The 15,275-nt window shown below is 35.4% G+C and overlaps 1 protein-coding gene across 43 annotated transcripts in view; it reads left to right on the forward strand.

Moving 5' to 3' along the window:
* LRRFIP2 (LRR binding FLII interacting protein 2) overlaps nucleotides 1-15,275 on the forward strand; it is a 68,732-nt gene that overhangs the window by 21,301 nt on the left and 32,156 nt on the right. For 33 of the 43 annotated variants that reach the window (XM_046938150.1, XM_015281642.4, XM_015281647.4 and 30 more), the window contains 3 exons: nucleotides 6,132-6,236; nucleotides 13,057-13,143; nucleotides 14,510-14,560. In XM_046938150.1, the coding sequence (XP_046794106.1) occupies nucleotides 6,147-6,236; nucleotides 13,057-13,143; nucleotides 14,510-14,560 (228 nt within the window). In that variant the 5' untranslated portion in view covers nucleotides 6,132-6,146. Of the gene's footprint in view, nucleotides 1-6,131; nucleotides 6,237-13,056; nucleotides 13,144-14,509; nucleotides 14,639-15,275 lie in introns of those variants that run through there. The other 10 variants (XM_046938161.1, XM_046938160.1, XM_046938162.1 and 7 more) reach the window with 2 other exon arrangements.

Genomic DNA, 15,275 nt, shown 5'->3' on the forward strand with positions numbered 1-15,275 from the left:
ACAGTAATTTTGTCAGTCTCTACTTCTTCCTTTAATGCTAGGGTCTTTTACACATAGTATCAGTTTCTCCACCCCCTATGATGATTCTGGTTTCAGTTAATCTTTTTCTGAGCAAGGTGGTGGTGAATGAAAGTCATGAATGAGTGCTTAAATCCATTATGTAAACAACTCTTTCCTTCACATGCATCACTGTGATCAGTAGTGCATGGAGCTGCTTTTTTTTTCCCCTCGTGTTCTATCAGCCCCATCAGCAGACGTTCTAATATCAAAGAACATGCCCTCGCATAGAGGAGTTGTATAAATGCATCTTTCTAGGGAACGCTCTTGTGTCAGACTTGTGTAATTTTACTCTTCATGTATCTTCATTCTATGTCCATTTATTTCCTGTTTCTACTTTAGAATTTGCTCTCACAAAGCACTGAAGTTTAAACAAATAAGATTGTGATTTTTCAGTCTGGTTCTTTCTGCTCCCTCTCAAATATAAATGCTACTTCTGCTGGCTTGCCGTAATAATGCCTCTGATTTATTTATTTATTTTATAGATTTGTGTTAGCTGAGCTGCAGTTTCATGAGACAGTTCTTCAGAATTTCTGGGTTGGGAGTGTTCTGCTGAGCGTATTAACTTGTGTTTTAATTGTGGGTATGGTAGCTTCCATACCTTTCATACCTATGAAATCAGCTCTATTTTCTGTTAAAGTGAAGGACAGGTGTTCAATTAAATTATGAAGTATATTCACAATCTTTAACTCCATCATTGTTGCATAGCAGTCTTGCTTAGATCTTTCTTTTTTTTTAGTGAGGTGTACAAAGAAGATTTTATACTTATCTTTTATACTCATTTCACGTTTGTTCTTTTAATATTCTTGGGGTTTGTGGAAGCCAGAAATTAGGATGAGTTGGTATTGTTTTCATCAACAATCTGTGCTTGTTTTATTAGCGATGAATGTGTTTTTCCTTCTTACATCCTTCTTACATACACTTCTTACATCCATCCTCCTTACTGTGTTCCTAACATTCATCCAAACAATCTTAATTCAGAGTTTTCTACGTTTTTTTACACTGATTTCAAGAAATTCCAGTCCTCCTTTTTGTTCAGCTCCCACTGATTTCATTGCCTTTTTGTCTTTGTGAAATCATAGTTAACCCACAAATTTAAATGGAATCAACTTATAACTGAAGTTGTTTATGTAGATCATTACAATGTGTTCTACATGATCTTTGGGTTTTGTTGGGAGAATGCTTACTGCTAGCTCTTGTTTGATAAAAGGCAGATCAAAGTGTGTATCATAGTCATTTATGTAGTCTAATAGTATGAAATTACTTCCAGATGGTGTTTTATAATGAATAGCTTCCTAGTAATACTTTCTGTCTTATTACATGTCAGAGGTAGCTATCCATCGGGGCAGGTAGTGCTTTCTTATGATCCATGTGATTCACTTCTGGATAGTTAAAGCAGATCAGCACAACAACTTCACAAGTGGACAACTAAATTTGTTCAAGAAACTAGGTATGGACGGGAGGTTTAGCTCTTTCCCCAGATTAAAAGAGTTGCTTTTATTATTATTATTATTATTATGCAGCATCTGCTGACTTGTACTTCAGTGTTAGGAGACAGCAAGGCTGGCTCAAACAGCCAGTGGTTCTAGAGCAGTGCTACCCTTTGCTGATGTTGGATCAGATGCACAGGGATTGTTTCTACACAGGTGAATTTCTTAAGTGTTTTGTGGTGTTACTTTGGAAGAGAAGGAGAGACTTCCAGTTTGTTTATTTATAGCGTCTTCACACTGTAGTATCTGAATGCCTTGCATGCATGTGATGCCAAATACACTGGCATAGACCCAGGCATCAGAACAGGTGCTGCCGTTGAAGGTGGTGAGTGGCAGGGCCTTGAAATGTAGAGTAGCTTCTGTTTTGCGTAAGAAGGGTCACCTTTGTTTAGGAAGGAAAAGGTAAACAGATTACCTTTAGTCAGAAGATAGTAGTAAGAAGAGTAGGCAGAAAAGTTTAACTTGTGGAAGGGGTGAAACTTTACATATCCCTGAAGTGAAGGGAAATCAGAGAGGGAACTTGAAGGATTTCCTCAGAGTCTTCTGTTTTATTTTAGGACTTTTTTTTTAATGAAATACAACAGGATGTCGCTTCATCAGTTGTGTAATAAAGCATAACCCAGTCTACGTTAAGAACTGAGCACGAAGAGATGTGACTTGGGAATTCTGAATAGTAAATGCAGCAGATTACAGTGTAGTTTCCTTCTTATAGTTCAGGAAGCCCAGTGTAACAAACTGTTCTTTGTGTGGTTGTATTTTTTTTTAGGTTGTATTCTGATTATTTTTTTTTTTTTTTGTGAAAGTTCTGCTGTTACGGCACATATTAAGTTTATTGTATTGTGCAAGTTATATAAATGAGGCACGTAAGAAATATTTGCACTCACATTTGTGGAAATACTTGATGCTATTTTTTATGAGAAGTAACGTCCTGGTACTTTTAGTATGAGACTTACTGGTCTGTTAGTAATCCAACTAGATCTCTTTAGCACTGAATCATATAGTGAGACATGAAATACTCTGTGATACTTCAGCTTGATTAGAAGTTACATGGAATGCAAGAGATTGTGTAATAAGGTTCTTGAAAGAATAGAAAACATTTTTTTTTAGAGATTGTATTAAGAATTAGTTTCAGATCTGGCAGCAATAATAATTACACAATCAAAAAATTTGTTATTTTGGAAGAAACTTCTGGAGATCAGCCCTTGCTCAAAGTGTGGTCAGGTAGAGCAGGTTGATCAGGGCCTTGTCTGATCACGTTCTGAATCTGGAAGTTTCACAGTCTCTTTAGGCCAGCGTTTAACTGTCCTCTGTTCTTCAGCTCCAAGATCCTCTGTTTGCATGCATTTCCCATTTGGAGGTGCTCTAGGTTTGGACGTACCTGTGCCGTTCCCTACAGTGCTTGAACACATGCTGGTGAGAAAGTACCTCAAGGCTTGTCCACAGCCAGGCACAGATTATCCTTGCTTCTTGTGCCCTGTGCTGGCTGCCTGCAGGCTGGAGGGTGAGAGATGGGCAACCTGGACAGGGACCACAATGTAGTGTCAGACCAGGTTTGGACTGCTCCTCCCCAAGGCCTCCCCCACTGACGTTTATATTTTTGTCTGATTTTCTTTAAAGCTGATTACTTTGTTTAAGACACTTTGTAATTCCCTGCTGTTTGATGTGAATGATAGTCATTTTGCTCTTCGTCATGATCAGTCTTGGGCAAATACACTGTCAGACAATTGCATATATTTGATTCACAGAAGTTCTTTTCTTCACAGTTGCTATTATCTAACCCCTAACACATGTCCTCTGCCTTACTGAGCAGTGGCCATACTATTTTCTTAGTCTGTCTTTTGCAGTCACTGTCCTTATAGTTGCCTTTCTCATTGTTGTCCTTAGCAACCTTTGCTAGTTTTGAGTCTAGGTGAGTTTTTGGCTTTTCTAACTCATCTTTGTATTCAGGAGAAACATCTCTATGTGCCTTCTTGGTAGTTTGTTCATGCTTCCTTTTCTGGGGTTGAGCTCAGTCAGGAGTTCTGTGCTCATCTTCGATGAGCAAATCTGGCAGATGGCTGTAAGGAATGCTGTGCTCCCTTTACAGCACAGTGACTCCTGCACTTTTATGCTCTAGCTCAACTGTGATGAAGTTCTTTTTGTGCATTCACTGCTCTTTAATTATACATTAAGTACTTAACTGTCAGTCTGAACACAGCCATACTAAAAATAGCTATACAACCTGTTATATTTCATTCCCTAAATTATTCTGATCCCATGAGGATCTCAGTGAATTCACAAACTTGAGTTAGTTGACTGCTAGAAGTGATATATCATTTAAATGATATCCACAAATGTAGTTCAGGTCTATTGTGTGCGCTGGTATTCAGCAGTTTTTACTTGCATGCTAAATGTCAATGCTAGTGTTGTAGATGCTAAAAGAGAAATACAACTCTGAGTATGCAAATGGTAAGAATTTCATTTCCTGCCTACTGGCCTTTTTAGCAGATAGCTTTGAGTTCTGTTGGTTAAATGATTTGGATTATCATAATAGCACATAGCATAATTTCTTGTTTTATTTAGACTAATATATAACCTTTTGAGTACTTATTGTGGTAGGAGACTATCACTTTACATGTTGATGCTGCTTCTGTCTTGTGATCTATCTGCTTTTTTACTTGAAACCAGTCAGTGTTAATTACTTTTCAGTAAATGTTTTTTTCATTACTTTTCAGATGTGTTTTTTTGGACTCCTTTCTCCCAAATGAGAGCAGCAAGCCTAAGTTCTGAGCTTGTATCTTTGCCACTAAGACATTTTCAAACTGCTTTCTCAGTATAGATACCTAAATTCATCAAAGTCCAAAGAAGGAGCTAGGTTGCTTTGTTTTAAAGCTGAAAAAACTGATTCTCACAGAATTGACCAACAGGGACAGAGCTTGTTTTAGACCTCAGTTCAGTCTTTAGTCACCTTGAGTTCCAACTCTGCTGTCCTTTAGGAGCCATTCTGACTTCAGATAAGAGTGAGGTTGGAATCTTATATTTATTCTTGAGAGTGCACTTCTATCTAACACCTGCAGTACTGAACATTTTTAGTTTTGATCTCAGAATAGCAACTGGAAATGGATAACATTATATTGCATAATAATAGTGTCTGTCGTATGCAGGAGCTTTTAAGAAGGGAGATGTGTAGGTTTCAAGGCTCTGTTGTCTTTTCTCAGCAAATAGAATATTTCCCTACTCTAAGCACATAAAGATTAGGAAAGTACCTGTGGAATTGGAAGCAGGATGAAAGATGTCCTACCTGCAAGGGAGAGAGGACTTGCACTGTGTTATTATGGTGGGGATGAGAAGTGTAGAAGCTAAATTAAAAAAAAAAAAAGGCACTGTGATGCTACTTGATATCTTTGCCAGAAAATACCCCAAATATTTTGGTTTTGTTACTCTAATAAAGATAATGGAGTAAGAAATGATGAAATGTCCGTGCACAAAAAATCCTTGTCGTGATTTATTTTGCCTGTTTGATTGGAGTATTAGGATTTTTTTTGTATTTCCTAGCTAGATGTGGTATAAGAGTTCTTAAACCAATTCATTGTCAAAAGGGCAGCCAATAATAGTTCACTCTTAGATCTTTTCTATTTGCATGAAGAAGTTTTTTTTACTAAATAAGGCATTTTCCCAAGCCCGGTGTGGAACAGTTATCTCCTTTATCTCAAGTAGCTGGCCTACCACCGAGTTCTGATCTGGCTTTTGTAAGGAACTGGATGTCTGGAAGCAGACTTTCAATAAGATATTTAGGAAAAAAAAAAGCTAACTTAAGTTGTTTACCTACTTTTGAATAATGTTTTGCTCTCTGTGGCTGTATATTGTAAAGGCAGGCTGTGTCTTGGTGATTTTTTTTTTTTAATTTTTCTTTCAAAAGCTGTTTGGAAGACTTCATGTATTATACTGATTATATGTTAGTGGAATGTTTCTCTCCTCGTTTTCCAAGTTAGGTAAAATAATATTTTTGTTTCCTTGGATGTATCTTTAATTCTACTATAATAAACTGAAGTTTGCATTCAGTTGCAGCTGTATTAAAATGTAAATAAATGTCTATTACCTGCCTGAATGCCTTGAAAAGGTTCTGTCTGCTGAATTTTTTCTGTTTTGAAGAGTGTTCTAATGACTGTGTAATTCTAATTCTTGAACCTGCTGCTGACTGTGGGTTCTCTTAAGTCCATGAAATTCATTTAATTGTTATTTTTAGGAGTTGTGAAAAATGATAGGGTATGTGAGTGTCTTCACTGAGCTAGGAGTACTTGATGACTGTGTATACCTTTGAAGCTGTAGGTAAATGGGTAGTTTCTGTTCAGTAGAAAAACTTCTGTGTGCACTTTGTAGGATGCAGTGGTGTTTTATAAAGCTTCCATAAGGTTTTGATAAAGTTTTTCCAAAAATACAGCCTTTATGCCAATGACATATAGAATTCTTGAGTATTGCATGGCTAAAAAATAGATAACTATATTAAGTTTGTGGGGTGTAAGCTCGTTCATTGTAGTTTTTTTTCTTTTAATTCCAGATCTGAAAACTGAGGTGTTTTTTTTCCTATTTCTCTTTGCAATACAGAATTAAAGAATAAAAATGGGGACTCCTGGATCAGGACGGAAGAGAACTCCAGTGAAAGACAGGTTTTCTGCAGAAGATGAAGCTCTGAGTAGCATTGCCAGAGAGGTTTGTTAATTTCAATTTGTTTCTAATTCATAAATAGAGATGAAAGCGAATTTACTATCCAATAATTAGACAAAAATAGAATATAAATGAAGAGTACTTTAAAAAGATGACATTTACTGGAGTATTGTCATAAAGTTTCCTTACTTATAAGGTTAGTGTAACTTTATAGTATCACATTTAAGCTTAGCAGCTATTTCTGCAAGTAGGTATGCTTTAAATATTTTTTTACTTTAAGATACATGAGAAATCCGGGTGCTTTTTGGAATGTGAAATAAAAAAACCTGAAGGTTTAGCCTACTGTAGCGTTTAGTATTCCTAAAGTGGTCAGTGTAGTCTTTTAGCATTGAAGGTGTAATAGTTATTGAATGTATTTGCAAGAGCTGACAAACATATTCTATTTCAAATATGAAGTCATAGTTCTGTCAAAAATAGCTTTATATGCTATACAAGGACTTTTCTAATAGGGTCAGCAGCTTAAAAATAAACAGCTGGAAGTAACCAGCCAAAAAAGCAATTAAGAAGTTGATACAAGGGAATTTTGCTCCAGTGGGTGTTGTAAGGAGGCATGTTGAGCCTGAAGTTTTATAGTTCTCTATTTGGGCTTCAGTTTTTCTGGGAAGAGATGCTATGGATTTAGAAACAAAACCTTTAATATTGTTTGTGTAGAGATGGAAGTTTTAAGCTATGTTATCTATAAAATTGCTAAAGATAGTTGACATAAGTGCCAAAAGCATACTGTGATTCAGCTTGTAATGTAAACTGTTTGAGAGTGATCTGAAAGAAATGCCTTCTACTTTATTATGTGGGCCCATAACCTCAGAGGCAGATGTTGGTGCTATGTCAGCAGGGGTTGAACCTTCCTGCCAATATTCTGTTACATTTTGTTGCTGTGTGACAGATGGCAGCACAGGAGTAGTCTGACAGAATGGTGTCTGACATGAAAGTATATCTTAAGCAAAGGTGTGTCATTGAATTCTTCCATGGGGGGAGAATCTTGCACCAATTTATATCCATCATCAATCCTGAATGTTTTTGGAGACCAAACAGTGGATGTTGGCAGTGACGCCAATAGTAAGGTGGTGCATTTCAACAGTGGCAACAAGGACAGTGGGTCACCTCCACTGGTGCAGATTTTTATGAGCGTGGGATGCCAGTTGTGTTCATCACTGGCAAAAATGCATAGCTGATGGTGGTTACTATGATGAAAGACAGTGTTCTGTAGCTGAGAATTTGCTCTATCAAATGTTGTGGTCTTATTTCCACGGGAACTACAACTAAGTAGGAGGCATTACTTTCAGAGCAACCTGTGCATGTATATAAATATGTACATGTTTGTGTACATGAAGTAAAATCAAATCACAAGACAAAATAGATAGGTGTCTGAAAAGAGTGATTGTATGTTTTCAGACTGGGCTATCACAGACTATAGGTAAAGCATGTGCTTTGTATTTATTATCACTATGCACTACTGTCAAATTAATAATCCCTTGGTCATTGTAGGACAAACTGGCCATTGGATTACATGTCAGAGAGTAGCTGTTGTCATCGAATTGCTTGCTGTAATTCAAGTATTAGCCAACTTAGCCAACTTTTCTTTTCTGAAAAACTTTTACCTTTCACTTGAAAGGAACAGAATTCATTTCCCAGGATATAGCAGCAAAGGCCAGTTAATAAATCTATTTTTAAACAACATCTGATTTTACTGTACTCTTCTGTTCTGTGCCTTCTCATTTGAGGCTACAGAAACGTTTCCATTTAACATGCTTATGACATAGGGAATTCCAGTTCTCTGTGCATGAGTATGTACTCAACTATTCTCAGTCAGTTATCTTAGCAACATGTCTTGTTTACCTTTTCAGTGTCGGAGGGTGTTCTGTTCTTCAACTTGCTATACTGAAATTACCTCTTTAGCAGATGTTGAGTTTGGTCCTGTAATCTACTATTCTGACAGAGATGTTCTGTGAGGAAAATATTCCTTTAAGGTGTTCTAGACAGCAAGAAATAGTAAACACAATTTACTGAAACAAAAGTCTGGCACACAACCTGGAAAGACTTCATGAAAAATGCTTTGGGATTCAGAGCAGCCACAAAATGTCGCTAGGAATTCTCAGTAGTTGTAATACTAAGGGTTTCCTGGTGTAGTGTATGAGGTTTTGGGGTTGTTTTTTTTTCTTTCTTTCTTTCAGTGCTCAGATTTAAGAAAGTATTAATCTTGTTGTTTCCCACCATTCTATAATTCGATATAATTGAGATTTTTTTTTTATTCTGTGGGATGTGTAAAAAAAAAAAAAAATGCCTTCCTGTTGGTACCAAGAAACATCTGCAAATATGGAAATTCTGGGTGTCAAGTTCTTTGCTACCAAACCAATAAATTCACTTCTCTATGGTCATTTTTTTCTTCAGTAGTTGAATCTGATGTGTTATTCTGTATGAAAATATTCAATGGAAGGTCACTGTCATGGGATCTGGGGGACTCTGATAAATTGCTTTCTCCTTGTCAGTTTTCCTTCATTCTCTCTCTCTCTCCTGCATCAGATAACTGTGCTGTTAGTATCCCCTCCCCTTCACCTGTTGCAGTACTAGCCTGGAAAGTTTTCCCATCTTTTGCTTACTGTGGGAGTTTGCATTGAGACAAGCATTTCCTCTGTGCAGTTGCACTAAATGTGACAGGAGCATGCTAAATCTTCATCATGTAAATGTTAAGATTTTGTTGTTTGCATTCTTTACTTTGTGGCATTTGGAGAAAAAGCAGGCATATCAGACTTAAATGTAAAACAAAAGGTGCATCTGAGGAGAGATAAGAAATCTGTCTGGCGTGTAAATGACTGTGCTGTCTTGGAGAGACAGTAAGGAGAGGATGAGGGTATAAGTGCATGGAAATAAGAAACCTGAAGAAATGAGCAACAAGAGAGAAAAGTGAAACAATTTCTCTCGATAAGAAATGATGAAATAAGCTGTTATGTGGCTGGTGAGGTAACTGTGTAGTAGTCTATTAAGAAATACATCCTAACCCTTTGCTAGAGGTTACGTAATGTCTTGGGTATTCTGTCCAACAACCTGGTGTCAAAAACTGAGTTTGGCAAGCAGGTGCGGGTAGGAAGTGCCCTCACAACTGCCACACTATGGATGAAGAAAACCTGTCTTTTTGGGCCTTGAAAGTATTGGAAAATGCAGGACTGCTAATACTGCATATACATTTTTTTTTATTTATCTCTACCAAGATATGTTGTAGCCCATTATGACAAATTAATGTCAATTGTTTTAATTAAATCATTTTTCACACATGTATTATAAATTTTTAATGTAGCTTATGCTTTATTTGTATGAAGCTTTTATGTTGAATCTGGCTTATTAATGAACCTCTTTTTCTATGGTATGGACACTAAAATCAAAATACTTTCTAGTGATTGCCTTCTCACAAATGAGGGGAAGGAGGAAAAATTCCTTTCCACACTGTGGAGACAGATTTTCTTTTCACTTAACTTTGCAGAGAGGAAAACTTCTACCGTATCAACTTTGTGTGGTAGTAAGCTTTTTCTCTTTACGAAGAATTTCATTAGTGCTGTGAAGATACTAGGAAAAAACACTTCAGGAAGAAGATGCCGAACTATCTGGCCAAAGACTTTCAAATTTAAATCTGGTCTTTTTCCTCATTTTTTTTTCCTTTCTTACAGAAATTATTTTGATGCTAGGTAAAGAATGAGGTGCTAGATAAAATAGTTTGGAAGTTCTGAAAAATTTATTTCAGAATTAATTCAGAATTTATTTAAAATAAAAAATGGAAAAGAGGAAAAATGGAGTATGCAATTTTTAAAATAACTGTAAGTAGTTGTTAGTAACTATTTTTAGGTGGAAACAAAGAAACTTTCCGTGTCACCAGTAATGGGAAGAGGGTATTCATTTCCAGCGATATGCTTTCTAAAGTACATCCACATAAAATGCCATACTCCAATGAGAGGTGTTTCTTGGTAGGTTATGTGCTTGGAAACAGCAGAAATATGTATATATATTTTTAGAATGAAATGACGCTTATACAGGCTCAAGGAAATATGTTTTTGCATATAATACCTTTATATCTGTTTTGAAGTGCATGTTTTTGAATGAAATAAATTCCAGAACTCAGAAGTAAATGAATGTATTAGCTCTGCTTTGAGCAGTAGAGCTAAAACCTAAAGCACTTGATTTAAAATCATATTTGTGCTTAGATTGAAGGTAGAAGATGGGGAACAGTGTATGTGTATTTATGTACAGAACAAATGAAAAAATATTACCTAAATCTTTTTTTTTTCCTATCCAAATAAAGTATTGAGGACCTCTTTCTTCTGTTTCTATCTTCTGGATTACTGTATTTTTAGTACAGGTATCTCATCTGTAGTCTGTTACTTCCATTCTTGATCATTTCTCTGAATAAATTTCAGACAAAATCATTGTCTCTAGCTTATGTTTCCTGTTTGCTTTCCACTGTGTATAATCAAGAAGTTTCTCTGCTTTTTAGCCACCAGTGCAGGTGTACTAGTATGTATGGAACAGGCTTGGATACCCTATCTTATTTGCAATTAAGTGACTAAGAATGCTCAACTATCACTTTTTTTTTCCCAGTAGCAGTTGGAAATCCCCTTCTAAGCTTTTAAAATAGTTTCAAGGTTGCTAGATTGTAGACAGTCCAGAGTTTAATTTTGTTACTTCAGGAGCATTTGGATTTGGTACTTAACTTTCTAAGAAGCTTCACTTAAATTATATGATCTTGTAGTTTATTTTTATAAGAATTATAAAACATCTTTTCTGATTTTAAAGCTATATATGAAATAACAATTGATAAAACTGAGGTGAAGGCTCTATTGGCCAGTCTTTAGTTTAAGAATGAAATTTGTTTAATGCAAGCTGTAGAAATCAACCTGTACTGACTCTCAACTGCATTTGAGCAAAGAATATTTTATATTTAAGAATGCTTTTCAATTCAAGTATTGGTTGAATCATGAAAGCATTAGAATCTTACTGTCTGTTCTTTTCCTTATTCCCACTAAAAAAAAACCTCTAAAATTCTTTTTTTGTGCCACTTTTGTGGTCCAAACAGTTTCATCTTTTTCAAGTCAGCTGCCTATTCAGAGCTGTTGTGGCACTGTATTTCCCCTAGTAGATATGTACTGACTATTTCAATCCAGTTGAATTTCTGTTGCTTTGTAACAACTCTTACAAGCTTTCTTCAGTAACACAGAAGAGTAAATAGCACTCTTTCTGGATGCTGCTATGTCCTTATGAATAGTGGTTATTTCTTTATTAATGCTCATTTTCAGTTTCAGCTACACAGTTATCATGATTTTCATGAGAAGTCTGCTGTCTAACAACTCTACTGTAAATAAAGAATAATTTGATGGCCTTTTAAATGCAGTGTGATTTGTCTAATGCCTTGCATTTTGGTGCTTTTTCAATTGTGTACTTTTTTTGAGGAATCTAGTTGCTCAGATTAATAATTAATGTAGTACCAAACTGTTTCTTTTCCTGATTTTTTTTTTCTATAAAAAGATGGGATATTTTTTTTCAATCTCAGGCATATATTCTATGACCAATATGTTTATAGAATTCTTCTGAATATTATAAAGGGCTTAGTAAAATGAGGAAACATCAGGTTTTCCCCCTGTTCTAGGAACATGGTTGTGAAACTTAGGCTGCAGGGCTAAGAGAGCATGATGAAAGAGTTTATTTTTACCATGTGTCAGTAAACAAACAGACTCGTTATGTTTAACCAAAAAGCCTTACCAGTCTAAAGGCTGTTTGCTTATGTCTGCTGATCTTTAGGTGATCTTTGAGGTGCCTTGAGATATGGTTTAGTAGCTTAGTGGGTAATAATGGTGATAGGAGGACAGTTAGACTAGATGATCTTGTAGGTCCTTTCCTACCTTGTGATTCTGTGGTTCTATAGACAGATCTGAAACTAGACTTATCAGCTATATGAATCCTTTCTCTTTCTGTACTGTGTGCATGTGTGTGAAAGTTTATCTGCCACATAAGCTATGATCGCAGGCAGTTGCAGAGTGGGGTTACAATTGAGAAAAGATTTCCTGTTCCCGGGGATTCCCTTGCCCTCTTGTCATCAGGCAGGAAGAGCAGCCTCTGCAAAGTGATCAGATAGTGGCAGTCAACAGTACAGGCACTGATTTCCAATCGTTTCATCTAAGTATGCAAAATACAGAGAAAACATTCCTGATGAGAATTCTTTGAAGTTAGGACTATTTTATGTAACAAGTCCATAATATTTTTGCTGCTTTGTTATTTGATAATTTGATAGATATTTTTGTCCTTGTAATATAATTTAAACACTAATACCCCTTTCTTTTTCCTGGAGTGTGGTAAATATTTACAATATTCATGCGTTTTATAGGTTTCTAGTGTTTTACATAAACCTATGTTGTACTGATGACAAAAGCAGGAAAAAAAAAACAACCCTTAATTAAGGCACCATCCCATTAAATTTGCAACCTTGAAAAAGTCTTGTAAAATTGTTATGGCTAATGGAAGTTTTCAGTTTTTGGTTTTCAGTGCTCCTTTTAAATAACATTAAAAAAACAACAGGATTTTTTGATGGCAAACCTGTCGTCAGGAGTTTAATATTTCAAAAAATTAAGAAGTTTCATCAATTCATTATCCAAATGTGAGAAATGTGACCTTGTTTTGGGGAATGTTAAGTCATAAACAGAAAGTAAATAATGTTTTGGTGACAGTGAACAATTATGACTTATGTGAAGAGGTTGTTACATTCAATATGCAAACCGTTATACACAGAATGTATTTTAAACTTTGAATGTTTTCAATTTGCTTGTAGGCTGAAGCCAGACTTGCAGCAAAGCGGGCGGCTCGAGCAGAAGCAAGAGATATACGTATGCGAGAGCTGGAGCGACAGCAAAAAGAGGTAGTGCTGAAATGTCAGGAATTAATACAGACCTGTACTAAAACTCTTAGTTTTGTCTTTCACTGTAATTCAATGGCGTTCTGGGATTTTGAGCATCAGATAACTGGTAGCTCTTTTTCTCCTTCTCCCTCTGCTCTGAACTGTACTCTCTTTACCCTCCTCTTTCTTATAGATTATATACTCAAGGGTATCTTGCTTTGTTTTCATCTGTGGTTAACATCTCACAAAATATTAGTCTGTATACTGATTTTGAACTTCATTAATATTTAAGGTATTGCAGAAAAAAACCTGCTATTCAAATAGACTATTGGAACTCATGCTTCCAAAGGAGAAATAAACTATTTTTAATGTTTTTTTTTTAATTCTGCCTTTACAGGCACTTAGAAGTGGACATAGATGAATTTATGTTTTTATGGAGATATTTCTATATTAGTGCTTATTTATTTTAAATGTTCAGAAGAGCATGTAAGTGGCAATGTCCAGGACTCAGGTGTGCACAAATAATTCTGTCTAGAAAGGAACGGTTTTCAATATCTAATGTGAAGTTTAATATTGTTCAGATTTGAATTAGTACGCTTACACCTGAGTCATCTGATTTCTATTGCTTTTATAAATGTTTACTTTAAAACACTCAGCAGTTTTTCTGTTGCTGCTGTGAAAAAGATCCATTCTAAGTATGGATAACTGGCACCACAGCATAAATAATATGCTTAAATGTATGTATAACTCTGCTTAATATGAAGGGTAAAGACCGATGGAAAAAGTAATCTTTGCTCTATTTTTATTTATAATACATTTAGTAACTGGGTAATTTGAATATGTGACTTCAGATATGCAATTATCAGAAAATGTCTTCCCTTTTGATTGTACCCAAAATGTTTACAATAAATACCTATTGTTAGGATTTTTACTTAAAACAACTTACTGGAATTGGGATAATATTTACACACTGTTGTGTTTTACTGCATGCATTTCTCCTTTAAAAAAAAACACAACACTTTTTTGGGGGTGAAAAGGCATAAAAAGCCAGATTGTTGGCTGTGTTTGATTATTCCATGGTTATGGCAGTTTGCTCAGGTTTTCACATGGCATGTAGAAGTTTCGGTGTTCTAGTTGCTTAATGTAATTATTCAAATCTGTGTAAATGATATTTGCTTTTTTTTTTTTTGCTGTGATAGTAAGTACTATTTATAAAATGTGATATACATTTTTATATGTCTTTCATTACTCAGTACCTTGTTTTCTGACTGCTGTTGTATCTGATACTACTTTGATTACATGGCAATTAACTTAGATTTGTTTGAGTTTTTGATTTGGAAACTATTTTGTAAATGGTTTATTTGTTTTTGTTTTTTACATTCTGTAGTTTTCTCACCATTCATATGATACAAAATGGGCTCATATCCAGAAATGGATGGTAGGCTAAAACCACCTTTTGTGCATGTTTTTGCCACTCAAGGAACTAACAGGATTTGGAGGAAATAATTTACTAATGGTTTGTGGTGTGTCATTTTGTACTGTTTTTAACTGCTGAAAAAAACATGCATAATAGCTAAGTATGGGTGTGGATTTGCAGGACGTTGTACGGAAGCAAAAAGAAACAAACTAAAATGAGATGCTTATTGTTTACATCATATTCTGACTTCAAGTTATGTGTCCTTTTCCAAATTTACTTCAGTTTCAGTATTGCTAAATGTCTTTTCAATAGTAAATATTTTTCAGTGAATTTGGGGGATTTGGCTTGTGGGGTTTAGCTTGAGGTTTTCTTCACTGTTTTCTTGGCAGAGTTGCATTTATTCCTTTTTGAGTAACACAGCAAACAGTAGTTATTTCATTGATTTTATGACTTAAATCTTTGAAAAATCTATTTTAAAAGAAAACAAAACAGCTTCGTGTTACTTTCATCCTTTCACCCTTTGCCCTATGCTTCCTCTGAATAGGAAGGCATATAAATAGTTGAATTAGTCTTACAAAGCTGCTGCTCAGTTTATACTAATTTAGTCTGTCTCTTTAGAGAATTCCTCTTAAAAAGAAATTTTGTTGTGAGTTTGTGGGAGTTTTTGGGGGTTGCTTTTATCCTCTTGTTCACTGTGAATGATTTGAATCAAGTAATCATGAGGTAGTGACTGTTA

Source organism: Gallus gallus, chromosome 2 (assembly GCF_016699485.2).
Source record: "Gallus gallus isolate bGalGal1 chromosome 2, bGalGal1.mat.broiler.GRCg7b, whole genome shotgun sequence".
In the NCBI taxonomy this organism is placed as follows: Eukaryota; Metazoa; Chordata; class Aves; order Galliformes; family Phasianidae; genus Gallus; species Gallus gallus.